This window comes from Mobula hypostoma, chromosome 7, assembly GCF_963921235.1.
Source record: "Mobula hypostoma chromosome 7, sMobHyp1.1, whole genome shotgun sequence".
Lineage (NCBI taxonomy): Eukaryota > Metazoa > Chordata > Chondrichthyes > Myliobatiformes > Myliobatidae > Mobula > Mobula hypostoma.
The window spans coordinates 146350238-146365579 of NC_086103.1; the positions used below are offsets into that span (position 1 = coordinate 146350238).

At 38.4% G+C, this 15342-nt stretch overlaps 1 protein-coding gene across 4 annotated transcripts in view; it reads left to right on the forward strand.

Annotated features, from left to right (window-relative positions):
* cdk8 (cyclin dependent kinase 8) overlaps nt 1–15342 on the forward strand; it is a 117283-nt gene that overhangs the window by 20194 nt on the left and 81747 nt on the right. For 3 of the 4 annotated variants that reach the window (XM_063052878.1, XM_063052879.1, XM_063052880.1), the window contains exon 2: nt 11789–11864. The exons of the other annotated variant lie outside the window; for it this stretch is intronic. In XM_063052878.1, the coding sequence (XP_062908948.1) occupies nt 11789–11864 (76 nt within the window). The remainder of the gene's footprint in view (nt 1–11788; nt 11865–15342) is intronic. 4 annotated transcript variants of the gene reach the window in all.

The following is a 15342-nucleotide window of genomic DNA, read 5'->3' on the forward strand; positions in this document are numbered from 1 at the left end:
ATCTATGAAAAACTTTAAAAACCTTCTTCCGTTTAATTGGATGATTCAAACCGTTCGTATTCCATAAAAACAAAGTTAATATTATCTATGTTCCTTAAATAAGCCATATAGTCTTTAAAGGGTTAACCATTTGCAGAGGAAACTAATGAATCAGGAAGAGGGAAAAAGATTGAAAGAGGAACCGGAAGTTACGACAATACAGACATTTTTGTAGTTTCAAATCAGCCCAAATGAAATATACTAAACTAAAAATAGCTCCACCCCCATCCACAGATACCCGAAACCTGATCAACAGACAGCCAGAGAACTATCTAAGAACCTCCCTACCCCCATCTCTCTTGAGGGCAAGTCTCCAAATTTTAAAAAAATTTAAAAAACCACCCGTAGTCAAAACATTGCGAAAGGAATGCCAAACACATGTTTAAAAAAAACAGCCATTTGCAGAACATTTTAAAAGACAAGGTCTTAAAAAATGAAATGAATACAATCTTTAATAATATTTCAAGAGAAAACAATTAATCACCAAGTCAGAACCTTAATAATTTTCAAAAGTGAACATTTAAAAATAAAAAAGTAAAGTAATAAAGGAAAAAGAAAGGAACCTTAACATAGAAGCATAATAAACACCCATACGCCAAAACAAAGTACGAGTAGAATCAACCCCGGGGCAAAGCTCTACAAAGTTAAAATGTCCAAATTTATGAGCTGGTTATTACCTAATAAACCAGATATATACAAACATAAAGGAATGGTAAATTTATTAGACATCCGAGCTCAAACATTGATCCTCAAGAAATTGTGCTTCATCCACGAGTTTAAGTCATTTAAACGATTTATCAGGCAGAACAACCCTTAGACGAGCAGGGTATAGCAAAGCCGGTTGGAAATTCCTTTGATATAATTCCCACATAACTGATTTAAAATGCGATCTTTCTTGCATTACCTCAGGGCAATAATCTACCACCAGACAAAATTTAAGATTTTGTTGCTCGATAATTCCTTTCCGACGAGCAATTCGAATTAAATGCTCCATAGTATTCACATAGTGAAATCGAAGAATCACAGGACGCGTCTTTAACTCTTCTGGCTGTTTGGGTTTCAGCGCCCGATGAGCACAGTCGAGTATCAGAGGAGAAGAAAAACCTCAGAGCCAAAGACCTCCATTAAGAATTGAGAAAAAAATTTAGTGAGATCCCCGCTCTCAACGTCTTCACTGAGTCTTATTATTGGCAAATTCTGTCTGCGATTATGACTCTCCAAATGCATAATCTTGACTTTATACTGCTCCAGTGGTCAAAGTTGATTTCTTTTCCAAAGAATTCAATCTGCCGTCTCTGTTTCCCAGCCTCGATAAGTTCTGAAATTTGCCGTTGCTGTTTTTCGTTCTCCTCTTTAAGTGCTGCCAATCTTCCTTTGTTCTCCTTTAACAATACTTCCAAAGTAGAAACTCTTTTATCGAGTTTTTCCTCCAAGAGCTTTGAGATAGCCTCCAAAGTAAGTTGAGACTGTTTAGGCTGTTCAAAGGCACCTTCTTTCTTTCCATTTCCATTACCGGTTTCCTTGGCTTCGGCTAATGCCTTTTTTCCTCTGGTAGTCATTTCCATTGATTAAATTCAGAATTCAAGCATATAAAAGTGTTATAAACACTTTGATGTAGATAGTAAAAGGGTGGTAAAGAAATTGAAAAATGAATGGAGCAAAGCCAAAATGCGACCTACTCCATCTAGCGCCCCGAAGAGAGTCCATCCACTCTATCTTCTAGTCCATTCAACATTTGGTGGGTTTCAATGAGATCATCCCCCTCTTATCTTTACCCCTCCCCCCCAATTTTTCTAACTTCTAGTGAGTACGGGCCCAGAGCTGCTAAAACCCTTTATTCCTGGAATCATCCTCATGGACCCCCTCCAATGACAACATATCCTTTCTGAGATATGGGGTCAAAATTGTTGACAATACTGCAAGTGCGGGCTGACTAGTGTTTTATAAAGTCTCAACACTATTTTCTTGTTTTTGTATTCTATTCTTGAAATAAATACCAACATTGCATTTTCTGCCTTTACCACATACTCAACCTGTAAATTAACCTTTTGGGTGTCTTGCACAAGGTTTCCTGAGTTCCTCTGATGTTTGAACCTTCTTCCCATGTTAGATAATAGTCTGCACTATTGTTCTTTTTACCAAAATGCGATATTAATTTCCCAACACTATTCCAATCTGCCACTTTTTTGCCCATTCTTCCAATTTGTCTTAATTCCTGCTGGAAACTAGAACCTAGATAGGAAACTAGAACCTATCTAGTTATTTATAAAAGTCTAATTTGTATATACAGTCAACCTTCACTAGTCCGACTACCTGTAATCCGGTTCCTTCGATAATCCGACACTGATTATGCTTAATGTGATCCTTCTGTAATTCAGCATTTTCACTAATCTGGCACTCCTCAGGTCCCAATGGTGCTGGATTAGTGAAGGTCGACCTGTACCATTAACCTCAGTGTTTTGTGTTTTAGTACTGCAGAATTCTCTGCATCTCTACGCCACCAACTTTTCCAAGATAAATGTGGCTTCTTTGCCCTTTCAGCCGGAATGTTCCATTCACAGTTAAATTCATTTGACAGGTATTTAGTTAGTTTACAAATTTACTCAGAAGTTACTATATATTTGTTTTTATCATAGTAGATCTCTACATACAGTTGCAAGAAGAAGTTTGTGAACCCTTTGCAATTATCTGGTTTTCTGCATTAATTACTCATAAGATGTAAACTGATCTTCATCTAAGTCACAATAATAGACACACTGCCTAAACAAATAACACACAAACAGTTGTATTTTTCATGTCTTTATTGAACACATTGTTTAGTCATTCACAGTCCATGCTGGAAAAAGTATGTGAACCCTTATATTTAATAACTGGTAGACTTGCATAATGGGGAGGAGGAATTTTAGACCATTCCTTCATACAAAACTGTTTTAGTTCAAAAATATTTCTGGAATACCTTGCATTAACAGCCCTCATCAAGACATGCAACAGCATCTCAATTGATTAAGGATTATGGCTTGGCCATTCCAAAACACAAATTTTCTTCTTGTTAAATTTATTCTGTTGTTGATTTACTCTCATGTTCCTTGTCATTGTCTGGTTGCATCATCCAATTTCTATTAAGTGTCAGGTGACAGATTGCTACCCTGACATTCTCCTGTAAGTGTCTTGATACAATTTTGAATTCATTGTTCCCTCAACGATTGCAAGCTATCCAGGCCTTGAGAAAGCAATGCAGTCCCAAGCCATGATGAATCTTCCACCATGCTTCACAGAATGAGGTTTTGGTGTTAGTGTGTAGTGCCGTTTTTCCTCTAAACATTACTGCCAAAAAGTTCAACTTTTGTCTTATCTGTCCACAGAACATTGTCCTATGAGCATTGTGGAGCATCCAGGTGGTCTTTTGCAAACTTGAGAAGTGCAGTAATGATTTTTTTGGAGAACTGTGGTTTCCTCTGCGGTGTCCTTCTATGAAGACCATTCTTGTTCGGTGCTTTTCTTACAGTGGACACATGAACAGAGACTTTTGCAAGTTCTAGAGATTTCTGCAGGTCTTTTGCAGTTACGCTTGTGATCTTTTTCACCTCTTTCTGCATTCATTGAGTGGAACACCTGACCCCAAATAGCTTTTCTAGAAGGCATTACCCCAGATGTTCACATACTTTTTTGAACCTAGAATGTGATTGTTTAAATGGTGTACTCAGTATTGACAAAAAGAAGTACAATTGTTTATGTGTTATTAGTTTATTAATAACAGACAGATTGTGTTTGTCTATTATTTTGACTTGGGTGAAGATCAGACCACATTTTATGAGTAATTAATGTTGAAAAACAGGTAATTGCTAAGGGTTTGCAAACTTTTTCTGCAATTGTAACTCCATCCGCCACTACATAAATTGTGTTGTTTGTAAATCTTAAAATTAATTTCTAATTCCAATCTCCAAATAGTTCATGTAAATGGTGAACAGTCACCCCATCAATAAGTCTTTGCAAAAAGTTATTATTATAAAAACAGAAATTGGTGAACAGAGCAATCAAGTAGCGACTGTGGAAAGAGAAACAGAACCAACAAGTTGGATTTAAGGATCTTTGTCAGAATGTTAATTCATCTTTGACTGTGCATCACTATTATTTAACCTTTAGAGCCTACCCTTTTATGATCTAAGAAACAGCTCACAACCCATCCATTACAGATCTCCTAATTTTATCTTTATAAGTATTATCAAAAGTCTTTGGAAATTGGAAATACGGTGTTCCTACCTCATTAGTCTTGCTTGCCATTTCGTCAAAAATTTAGATGTTCGTTCTTTTGACTGGAAAGATATTTCCTGTTCTAAATGTCTTGTATTACATATTGAATAACAGTTCTACTGTATTTTGTTTTACTTATCTACAGCTTGCAGTACTTGTCTTACTGCCCATACTCAATACTTTCCCTTTTTCATAACATTTTATAGGTGCAGTGTACTCCAGTTAATTGGGCCATCAAGGCAGTTGTTTATTTGGGACAGCTCTTAAAGAACAAAAACTAAATTGAGAAAATAGCGGATATTCCTTTTGTTTATTTTGGAAACTATGCTGCTTAATTGGAGCAGGAGACGGTTGGCAAAAAGTTTCCAACTAGTGTCAATCACGATTTGTTTGTGTTCAAAAATCAGTGATTTTTGTCGCTGGTAGTTAATGAGAAATGAGCAGTAAGACAATTCAGAACCGTTTTGCTCACTGTGGTTTCAAGCACTCAGGCTTGGAGATGCCAGAAAAGGCTGGGAGTGAAAATGAAACAATTTCACTACTTCAACAAGTTAGGAATTACAAAGAATTTGAAGGTATCTTGAATGTTGCAATGAAAATGAAGATTTGAAGGATGCAATTGTTATAAGAATTGCATGAAGACAGTCTTTTATCTGCACTAGGTGTCTGCATTGATTTTCTTCATTTATAGTCAATCATTAGAACACGACGGATGAATTCTTCCTTCGATAACTATTAGGAACTAATACAGTTTTATGGTATTGTAGTATTGTTAGTGTTCTAATTAATTTTGTATTTTATTTAAGTACATAATTTGTTACTCATTTAAATGGTAGTTTGTCTTTTTTATACCTTAAATATTTCCATGAAACTTTGCCTAATTGGGGCAGCTGCTTAATTGGGCCAAGATGTATATCTAGTAGCATCTGTGCTTTATTTCTGCAGTCCAAAGTGTAGTTTCAAAATAATTTGTTATCAAGAGATCTTAGAGATGAGTTTTCTCAAAGGTTAATTTAGCTTCCTGTCTCTTCCTTCCTCATGCCCCATCTGTTCTCCTTTCTTTTACTTTTGCCTATGAGTGAATAACCAGTTGAACAGTTGACTAGGTGGAACAATGAAGGTGCAATTGTTTGGAGCAGAGGTTTCCAGCCTTTTTTACGCCTTAGACCAATACCATTTAGCAAGGGATGTGTGGACCCCAGGTTGGGGACCCCTGATCTAGAGAGACAATCTGGAGCAAATTCAGTGAAGTTAATGATTGGAAACAAACCTCTTTTAGAACTTAGTGATATAATGAACTAGTGATTTCATGATCTTCTGAAGGACTTGGCACACTTAACTCTCAATCATACAGCTCCGGCACCTTAAGCAGATGAAAGTACATAGCTACAGCTGAAAGGGAAGTGGAGGACTCCAATCCAAACTGAAATGCTGGGGAATGAACCTTCCTCTGCCTATAATCTTGTTAACAAATGTACAGTCACTGGTGAATAAGATTGAGGACCTAAAGGCAAGATTGTTGTATCAAAGGAAAATGAGGAATTCCTGTGTTCTGTGTTTCATGGAGACATAGCTCACTCTAGACACACTGCATACATTGGCAAAGTCCAAGGGCTTCACGATACACTGATTCGAATGGACTGCTGATTTGGAGAAGCCACAAGGCTTATGTGTTTCATGATAAGCTCTTGGTGCCTCTTGGAACTCTTGTTCCTCTGACCGGTAACATCTATTGGTTAAGTACTGACCATTCTACTTACCAAGAGTTTTCCTCTGTAATCCTGACAGCAGTTTACATACCGCCAAAAGCTTATGTTAAGCCACCATCAGCAAACAAAAAAACGGTTTATCTCGAAACTTTTCAAATTATTGTCAATCTTGTTTGAAGAAATATCTGCCCACTTATCATTACCATATCTCCTATAGCACCAGGGGACCCAACACACTTGACCACTGCTGTACTATGAATAGGAATGCCTACTGTTCCATGCCTAGACTGCATTTTGAATAACTTGATCACTTGGCTGTCCTCCTCCTATCTGCATACAAGCAGAGACTAAAGAGCAAGGCTGCAGAGATCAGAACAACAAAAAGGAGCTCATGGGAGGCCCAGGAGTGGTTGTGAGATAGCTTTGAGTCAGAGGATTGAGCCGTGTTCAAGGACTTGTCATCCGATCTGAATGAATACATCACTGTTGCCATGGACTTTAGCAAAAGAGTAGTAGACAAGTGAGTCCGCACAAAATCATATTGAGTCTTCCCCAACCAGAAGTCTTGGATGAACCAAGAGATCCACAATCTGCTGAGGGCCAGTTTAGTGGCATTCAGATCTGTTGACCAAGCAAAATACAGGAGGTCCTGGTACGATATCCAGAAAGCAATCTTGCATGCAAAGTGGCAATTCTGGACCAAACCTCAGTCACTGAAGGATGCCTGACTGCTGTGGCAGAGTTTGAATGCTATCATCTCCTACAAAGTAAAACCAAGTAACATAGGTGACAATAAGGTTTTACTCTCAGATGAGCTCGGTGCCTCCTATGCTCGCTTTGAGCATCAAAACATGACGCATCTTCACGAACTCCCACATCATCCGATGACACTGTGATTTCAAGCTCTGAGGCTGACGAGAGCATCCTTCAGGAGGGTGAACCCACGGAAAGCATCCAGCCCAGACAGGGTACCTGGCTGAGTACTAAAGACCTGTATTGATCAACTGGCTGGATTGTTCACCGATATCTTTAACCTCTCGCTTCAGCAGTCTGAGGTACCCCACTGCTTCAAGCAGGCTTCATTTTTACCAGTGCCTAAGGCTATGTCTACACTAGACCAGATAATTTTGAAAACGCCGGTTTCACGTAAAAACGATAGGCGTCCACACCAGGTGTTTTTGAAAATACCTCCGTCCACATTAAAACGGGTATTTGGGCGAATCTCCTCCTACTGGGCATGTGCAGGACCCGTCGACAGAATTCACCCGCTTGGACGAGTATGCCCGACTCCGACAGTTTGGACCAAGCAACAGGTGACGGCTGCGACATGTTTGGTGTGGAATCTCACTGTGAAAGACTTGGTGCACGTTGTCCAGTTACAGACTAGAAAAATTCTTAAAAGGAAATTGCCAAACAATGGACAGCTGTTGGCTCTCGCGCAGGAGAACTTAAAACTAAAATAACAAATACTGGAGCGTAAGGAGGCAACCGACAGGGAGTTCAAGGACAGTATGACCCAGCTGATGACGAACATTGAAAAACTGACCGACTCTGTTGCAGAGAGATTTGCAATGATGAGAAATATGATGGCTCCCCCTCAGTACTTTTCACCGCTACAATATCAGCCTCACAGCCACTACAATAGCTACACATACGGACACACAGACCCCCAGGTGGCCCCACCAACATCTTCCCCACTCCCACAGAGGGGTCAGCCCGGAAACATTTCCTACAGCCATAGTCTCTTCACCGATGAAAGGGACGACAGCTGCAACTATGCAATAAGGCTTGTTACTGGGCAAAAGTGAAATTTGCTGTTACCTCATTTGTTTGCCTTTACTTTTGCCATGTCTTTCTGAATTATTTTGCTGTATTTAATATGTGCAATAAAATGAGTTACTGGGCAAAAGTGATTTTATTTTTACCTAAGTAAAAGTGAAACTTACAATTTTCCTTTTTTGGCCTTAACATTTTCATGTCTATGCCAAACATAAGCTACTACTTAAAAATGACATTTTGGAAGTAGTGACAATTGCATCTATTGAATGTTTGCACAAGCAATACATTAATAAAGCACCTTGTTAAATGTGTAAAACATGTCTGCATCAGTGTTACCTTGTATTTCCATACAGGGTTGCATTAGGCTGTTACACATCTATTGTCAGAGAAGTACTTGCATAAATAGGTAACACACATCAAAGTTGCTGGTGAACGCAGCAGGCCAGGCAGCATCTGTAGGAAGAGGTGCAGTCGACGTTTCAGGCCGAGACCCTTCGTCGGCCTGAAACACCGACTGCACCTCTTCCTACAGATGCTGCCTGGCCTGCTGCGTTCACCAGCAACTTTGATGGGTGTTGCTTGAATTTCCAGCATCTGCAGTATTCCTGTTGTTTGCATAAATAGGTGAACCACCTCCATACAAGCAAGGACAGAAAATAGGCCAAAGTGAGTATACTTATTTAGTATTCAGTAAGTTATGGGTCAAAGTACTTGGTGAGTACATTTCTAACTCTTCTGGTTTCAGTCTCATTGCTGTCTGTTCTGAAACTGATAGGTTGTGTGGGGGGTTGAAATTAACGTAGACAATAAAGTAAACAACACACGCATGAAGCTGTCTGCCATTGTTGTTTATCCACGGCCTCCTCTACTGTAAAGATGAAGCCACACTCAGGTTGGAGGAACAACACCTTATATTCCGTCTGGGTAGCCTCCAACCTGATGGCATGAACATTGACTTCTTAAACTTCCGCTAATGCCCCACCTTCCCCTTGTACCCCATCCGTTATTTATTTATATACACACATTCTTTTCTCTCTCTCCTTTTTCTCCCTCTGTCCCCTTCACTATATCCCTTGCCCATCCTCTGGGTTTTCTCCCCCCTCCCCCTTTACTTTCTTCCCGGACCTCCTGTCCCATGATCCTCTCATATCCCTTTTGCCTATCACCTGTCCAGCTCTTGGCTCCATCCCTCCCCCTCCTGTCTTCTCCTATCATTTTGGATCTCCCCCTCCCCCTCCAACTTTCAAATCCCTTACTCACTCTTCCTTCAGTTAGTCCTGACAAAGGGTCTCGGCCTGAAACGTCGACTGCACCTCTTCCTATAGATGCTGCTTGGCCTGCTGCGTTCACCAGCAACTTTGATGTATGTTGCCATTGTTGTAGTCTTGGAGGTTGCGTTCAAGAAAACAATGAAATGCTGTGCTGCCGCCACCATCTGTTCCGGCACATCATGACAGCGTTTTTAAAAAGAGCCGGTTACCTGGTACACACTACACTGGCCATTAGGCGTTTTCAGATTTATTCACTCTGGAGAGCATTTTTGAAAAGCTCCATTTTCAGGGGAGGAAAACGCCATTTCAGTGTGGACGGAGGGTCAAAACGAAGAGAAAAGGCTTCGGTTACGGATTTATCCGGTGTAATGTGGATGTAGCCTAAGAAGAATGTGGTAATCTGACTCAATGACTATAACGCGGTAGCACTTACATCCATTACAATGAAGTGCCTTGAGAGATTGTTGATGAAATATTTCAACTCCTGCCTGAGAGGCAACTTGGATCTGCTTCAATTCGCCTATTGTCACAACAGGTTACCCACTATATTATTGGCTCTTCACAACTGTAGAACAGCTGGACAGCAAAGATGCATATATCAGAATGCTCTTCATTGACAACAGCTCAGCATTCAATACTATCATTCCCCAAAATCTTCTATTTCTCCCAACTGTTAATAAGTTGCTTATTTTTAATTGGAAATTTATATTGTAAGCACAGGTATTTATGATTTGGCAACAGCAAAGATTTTATTAAAGAAACCAAATGTCTCCAAATCCGAGAGAGTTCACCAATTTGTGCAACTGTATAAAAAGAATACCCAGTGTGTCACAGATTACAGGTAGCAGTCTAATTCTAGAGTGTTAGGTGAGTCTTGATATCATTTAGTGAAGAACCGGCTTAGAATATTAGTGACATAGCAGTGGGTAGGTGCAGGTTGCACTGAGAAAATTTTCAAATGCATGAACAATGATATCTTTTTATGTGGTGTAAAGTAAGAATATTCTAAACACAACAAATGTGATTTAAGATATCCTTTCCATCTTGAAATTATGTAGTGAGAGGACAGATTTTTAAAACAGGAGTGTCCTCTAATGGCATTTATTGTAATGGTCTGATGTAATTGCACTAGAAAGCTAAACAAATTTGCTTAAGTGTTTCTGCTAATTTATAAAAAAAGTTTCACAGAAACTTGCAATAGCACAGTATAAGAATAGCAATAAAATTTTTTAGGAATCTGAACAGTATTTTAATCTTTTATGACTAGATCTGATACATTATTATCAATGAAGTGGGCTCTTTCTATGGATTTCAGGGTTTGGTATCTTAATACGTTTGTGGTGCTGCACTGGTTTGTGTTCCTTATTTCATCAGATGTTTGAACAATTATTGGGGTGTTATTTATCAGCATTATTCTGACTCAACTATTTCAATTTACAGCAGGAGTTCTATAATATACAGTACATATGCATGGTTCTGTGTATGCACTTGTCTGCCCAGTGTTGCCAAGAGAAGCTATTCTGGAGACAATCATGGAACAGTTGCTCTGCCTTTTCTTATTGTTTCATGATCAGATTTGGAACTTATTCATTTTAGTGATATCTTTTTCAATCAGCAGAAGAGGGAAAGCAGCGACTTTTGCAGTGATGCTATTGTTCTTTTTAGTTACATTGCTTTAGTTCAAAGCAGACGATCTCGCTGGTCTTTTTTAAATATTAAAAGGAACAGGAAATAAAGAAAATATATTAACCTGTGGAAGAGGAAGCCTAGAAAAATGGAAATAAGATTCTAGCATAGAAAGAGACTTGATGAATGGACATATTCCCACATATATAATTTTTGTCTTTATTTTAGTATTTACTATCTGTTACAATATAATTGATGTACTAAAAAACTCTTGGATTTTGGCTACATGACAATAGCATGTATGTATGAGAAATTTTATTTCTTGGATTACCACTTATGAACATGGAAGTGCTGACACTCTTGAGAGATGCAGCTTCTTCGTGTCCTTACTGTACTTTTCTATAGCATTCATTGTGGAGTTCTATAGTGGAGGTTCAAATTCCTGCTAGTACGATTGGGGTGTAATTTAGCTGACCAATGCACTGTAAATGATATGACGACCTATCCAAAATATTCGACTACTTACACTTAAGCTTAAGTGCAGAAGGTATTAATTGTGTCCCAATACTGGAGTAGAAACTTGGAGCTCTGTGCTTTTACTTCCTTGACTTGTGGTTTCAATATCCAAAATAACTTTGAACTAACCTATCCTTTATAGTATTACAATGCATGATTATTCATTCTTGATGTGAAGACATCACTGAAAGAAATCTGGTGAGGTGTTGTGTCCCACACTTAGTTCTAAATACTTCTGTTAAGAATAATAAATCAAGACAGCAAAGGTTAACCTGGCATACAAATTGAAAAAAATTGCCATTTTTCAACATACATTGTGCCCAGTAATCTCAGCTTTATTTCATAGCAAAGGATGAAACTCAGATGTTGAGTAGACAATAATCAAATGTGGTTCAAAATTTACATATGTGGTTATGTACTTTGCTTACATGGAAACTTTTCTGAAACTTTTCTAAAACAAAAGTCAAATGCAGGAAAATTGTAGCTTTCTGATTGATAAAGCAGTTTTTAATAAGGACACAAGAATTCTTTACTGAGTTCTTGCCAACAAAAAACCCTTTTTTGCAATAATTGTTTTTTTATTTTTGTTTTGCATAGGAAAGATGACAAAGACTACGCTTTAAAACAAATAGAGGGTACTGGAATTTCTATGTCTGCTTGCAGAGAAATAGCAGTAAGTAAACACCATAGTTCTTATTTTTTAAAGAAAATGCTGTGGCAAAATGATATTTCATCTGGTTGCGGCTAAATATCCCTTGAAAACAATGAAATTACTATTAAATATCAGAATGAAAATAAAATTTTGACATGAATAAATATAGCTCAGTAACACTGCATTGCCAGAAATTGTTGGGGATGCAAACAAGTAATTGGTCCATGGACCACAGCAATAGCATATGAATATAGAATGCATACTGGACATAGAATTTCCTGATAATTAATGGGCATTTATGAAGGGAGTAGTTAAGCTCTTTGTCCTGTTTTGTGAGCGAGGGCATAAGAGTACAGTTGGAATTTGTTCTGATAAATCACTGCTGCCACAAAACTTGAAAGAATGGAAAACAATCCTAGAAAACCTCAAGTTGGACTATTTATTATTCTGAATGAAAGTAAGTATGAGCATTAGCACATTCTGTTTCCTGTTCCATGATTATTAATCAGGTTAAAGTAATCTTGAGTTTCTGACAGTTTAGTTCTGTTAACACATGCTTATTTAAGCTTGCTACAGTTTGTTCTTTAAATTGATTTGACTCGAATTCAACAGATGTCTGTTTGCACATTTAACTAAAGGAATTCCCTGAGATGGTTAGTTCTAAGTACCGAATTAGGTTAATGCAGCAGCACAAAGGTTTACTTGAATTATTTTGTCGTTGCTGTTTTTGAGATCTTTCTGTATATAGTTCTTAGACATAATCTAACTGAACAGCAGTTGTTAGCTTCTCACAGCAATAGCATTAGAGTTTATTTCCCACTCCAGGAACCATTTAGTCTAGGACATTGATGGTGCTGCTTTAAATGAGATGTTAAACCGAGGATTCCCCTAGTTCAAAGTAACTTTATTATCAAAATGCATATATGTCATCATGTAGAACCCAGAGATACATTTTCTTGCGGGCATACTCAATAATTCCAAAATGGAGTAATATATTGAATTAATGAAAGACTGCACCAACTTGGGCAATCAGCTAATGTGTCAAAGACAACAAACTGCAAATACAAAAGAAAAATAAATAAATAAGCAATACAATGAATATCAAGAATGAGATGAACAGTCCTTGAAAGTGAGTCCATTGGTTGTGGGAGCATTTCAATGATGAGGCAAATGAAGTTGAGTGAAGTTATCCCCCTCTTGGTTCAAGAGCCTAGTGGTTGAGGGGTACTAACTGTTACTGAACCTGTTGGCATGAGTCCTGAGGCTCCTGTACCACCTTCCTGATGGCAGCAGTGAGAGAGAGCATGACCTGGGTGGTGGGGTTCCCGATGATGGATGCTGCTTTCCTGTGATAATGCTTTGTGTAGATGTGCTCAATGGTGGGGAGAGCTTTAACTGTGATGGACTGGGCTGTATCCACCACTCTTTGAAGGATTTTCTGTTCAAGGGCTTTTGTGTTTCCATACCAGGCTGTAATACGCCAGTTAATATACTCTCCACCACACATCGATAGAAGTTTGTGAAAGTATTAGATGTCATGACGAATCTTCCTCAGGAGACCATTGTGGAAATCCTAGCACTATTTGAATATGATAAGTGTTGTTTTCCGGCCCCCCCCCCCGCCCCCGTTTGCTGGCATTTATCTCAACTGCTATAAAATAGTTATTGAACGTTACCATATTGCTGTGTGTGTGCACTTTCTCATTTCAATTTGAAAGATTTTTTCTCAGATTTACTGGTACATTTCATTTCAGTTTAACATTTACTCTGGAGTGTGTTGAGACATCTTAGGTTGTGAAAGGTGCTTTTAAATTCATAACCTTTTATTCCCATTCAGAGTAATAAAATTTGTTCCACATATTTTGATTTGTTTTTGAATAATATTGGGCCAGGTTGTTCCAAGTGTGATGTCTGTCACATGTGATGTTTGTGATTAAGGTCAGGGACTCAAATTCTTGACTCAATTTGGATCCCTGTGGGTGCTTTGACAAATGTGCTGCTAATGATGTGCTACATTTCAAGTTTGCTTGGAAACTCTTGGTGGATATTTCTGACTGTGTTCTTTTTGGGGCAAGATTTTCTCCATACCCCATTAAACGTGACAAATGAGAAATGTTACCTGCATTTCTGTGTTAATCACAATGAGAGTTTGAAAACTAAGGACAAGTAAAAGAAAAAGTATATGTCTTCACCTGTTTGTTTGTAGCAAATATTGAAGCCTTGTTGACTGGCATTTTGGGCACTTTTCACCAACTCGCCCTTGTGGTCATACCCTCTTCCCCCACCCGGGCTGGATCTTATTCAGCTGGAGTCCTCTTGCTAATTACTTGTCCAGCAGTATCAAAAAATTCAGTGCACTTGGATCGCTGAATGGTGGAATCTCCCAACAACTTGGAAGACTGAAAAATTCTGTCTCCCAGTTGAACAGTAAGGGATAGAATTTAACAGCAAGGGGACAGTTGGAAAGCGGACATTGGTCAATTTGGGAAGTTGCTCTGACAATCCAGCTACCTTCTGACCGGAAATGGGGGTCAATGTTGTCATTTCCTGGAGTCAGCTTGTCAGGTGATCAAAGGTACAAATATCCAAACTTGCTGAAGTAGATGCAAAAAAAAGTTACAGAAGTGCAGCACAAGAATACATTTCCTTGCAGTCTTTTTTCCTTGAGATATTGCTTATGTCATTTTACCCTGAAATTGATGTTGTATACATGTAAAATAGCATAATTGTGAAATATTGTTAATGTGGTTGCTGTTGAGCAACTTTTCAACTTTTAATTGCACTGCAGTTATTTTTATGATCCATTTTACAGCTTTGCAATTAAAAAAAAATTCCAGAAAGTCACAAGCTGTAGGCATCATAAATCTTGTTGTATTGTGGAATATAGTGTTAACCAATGACAAGATTGGTGGTACCTTATGGCTCTTGTTTCTCCTGTTATAGAACCAAATTTTCCTATTATTTCATGAGCACCCTAGATTGCATTTTCTCATGGACAGAATCTTTTGTGTACCTGTTTCATCAAAACTTTTTAAGAACTTTGACTTGTTCTTCAGCCTGCTTCTCCTCCCCTCCCCCCACGATAATCTTGCTGTTCTTGGAAAGTACATAATACAACTGTACCCTTTACAAATCTGGTATAGCATTTTACAGGTTTGGGATTTTGGTGCCAGACCAGCAGTTTCTTTGGACCAGTATCTGTTATGTCTATTAGCACTCTTACTTATAGCTTTAAAAATTATTTCCACTGAATCTGTTAATTTTAAGGAGAATGCAGGAACCAGAACACTGAATTGAAAAGGAGCATGGTATACATCATTCAGTGAGCCGGATGATGAAACATCAAGTTTTTGTGCTGGACAGCTGGATGTTGTACAGTGTAATTCTGTGTTTTAGCCGAATCCTGCACTGTTGCCTCCTGGTGGATCTGTCCTTTCAGTGGGACAAGGTGTAGCCAGTGATTGTGTTTGAAGAATCTGTCTTTAGTAAATTTACTCTT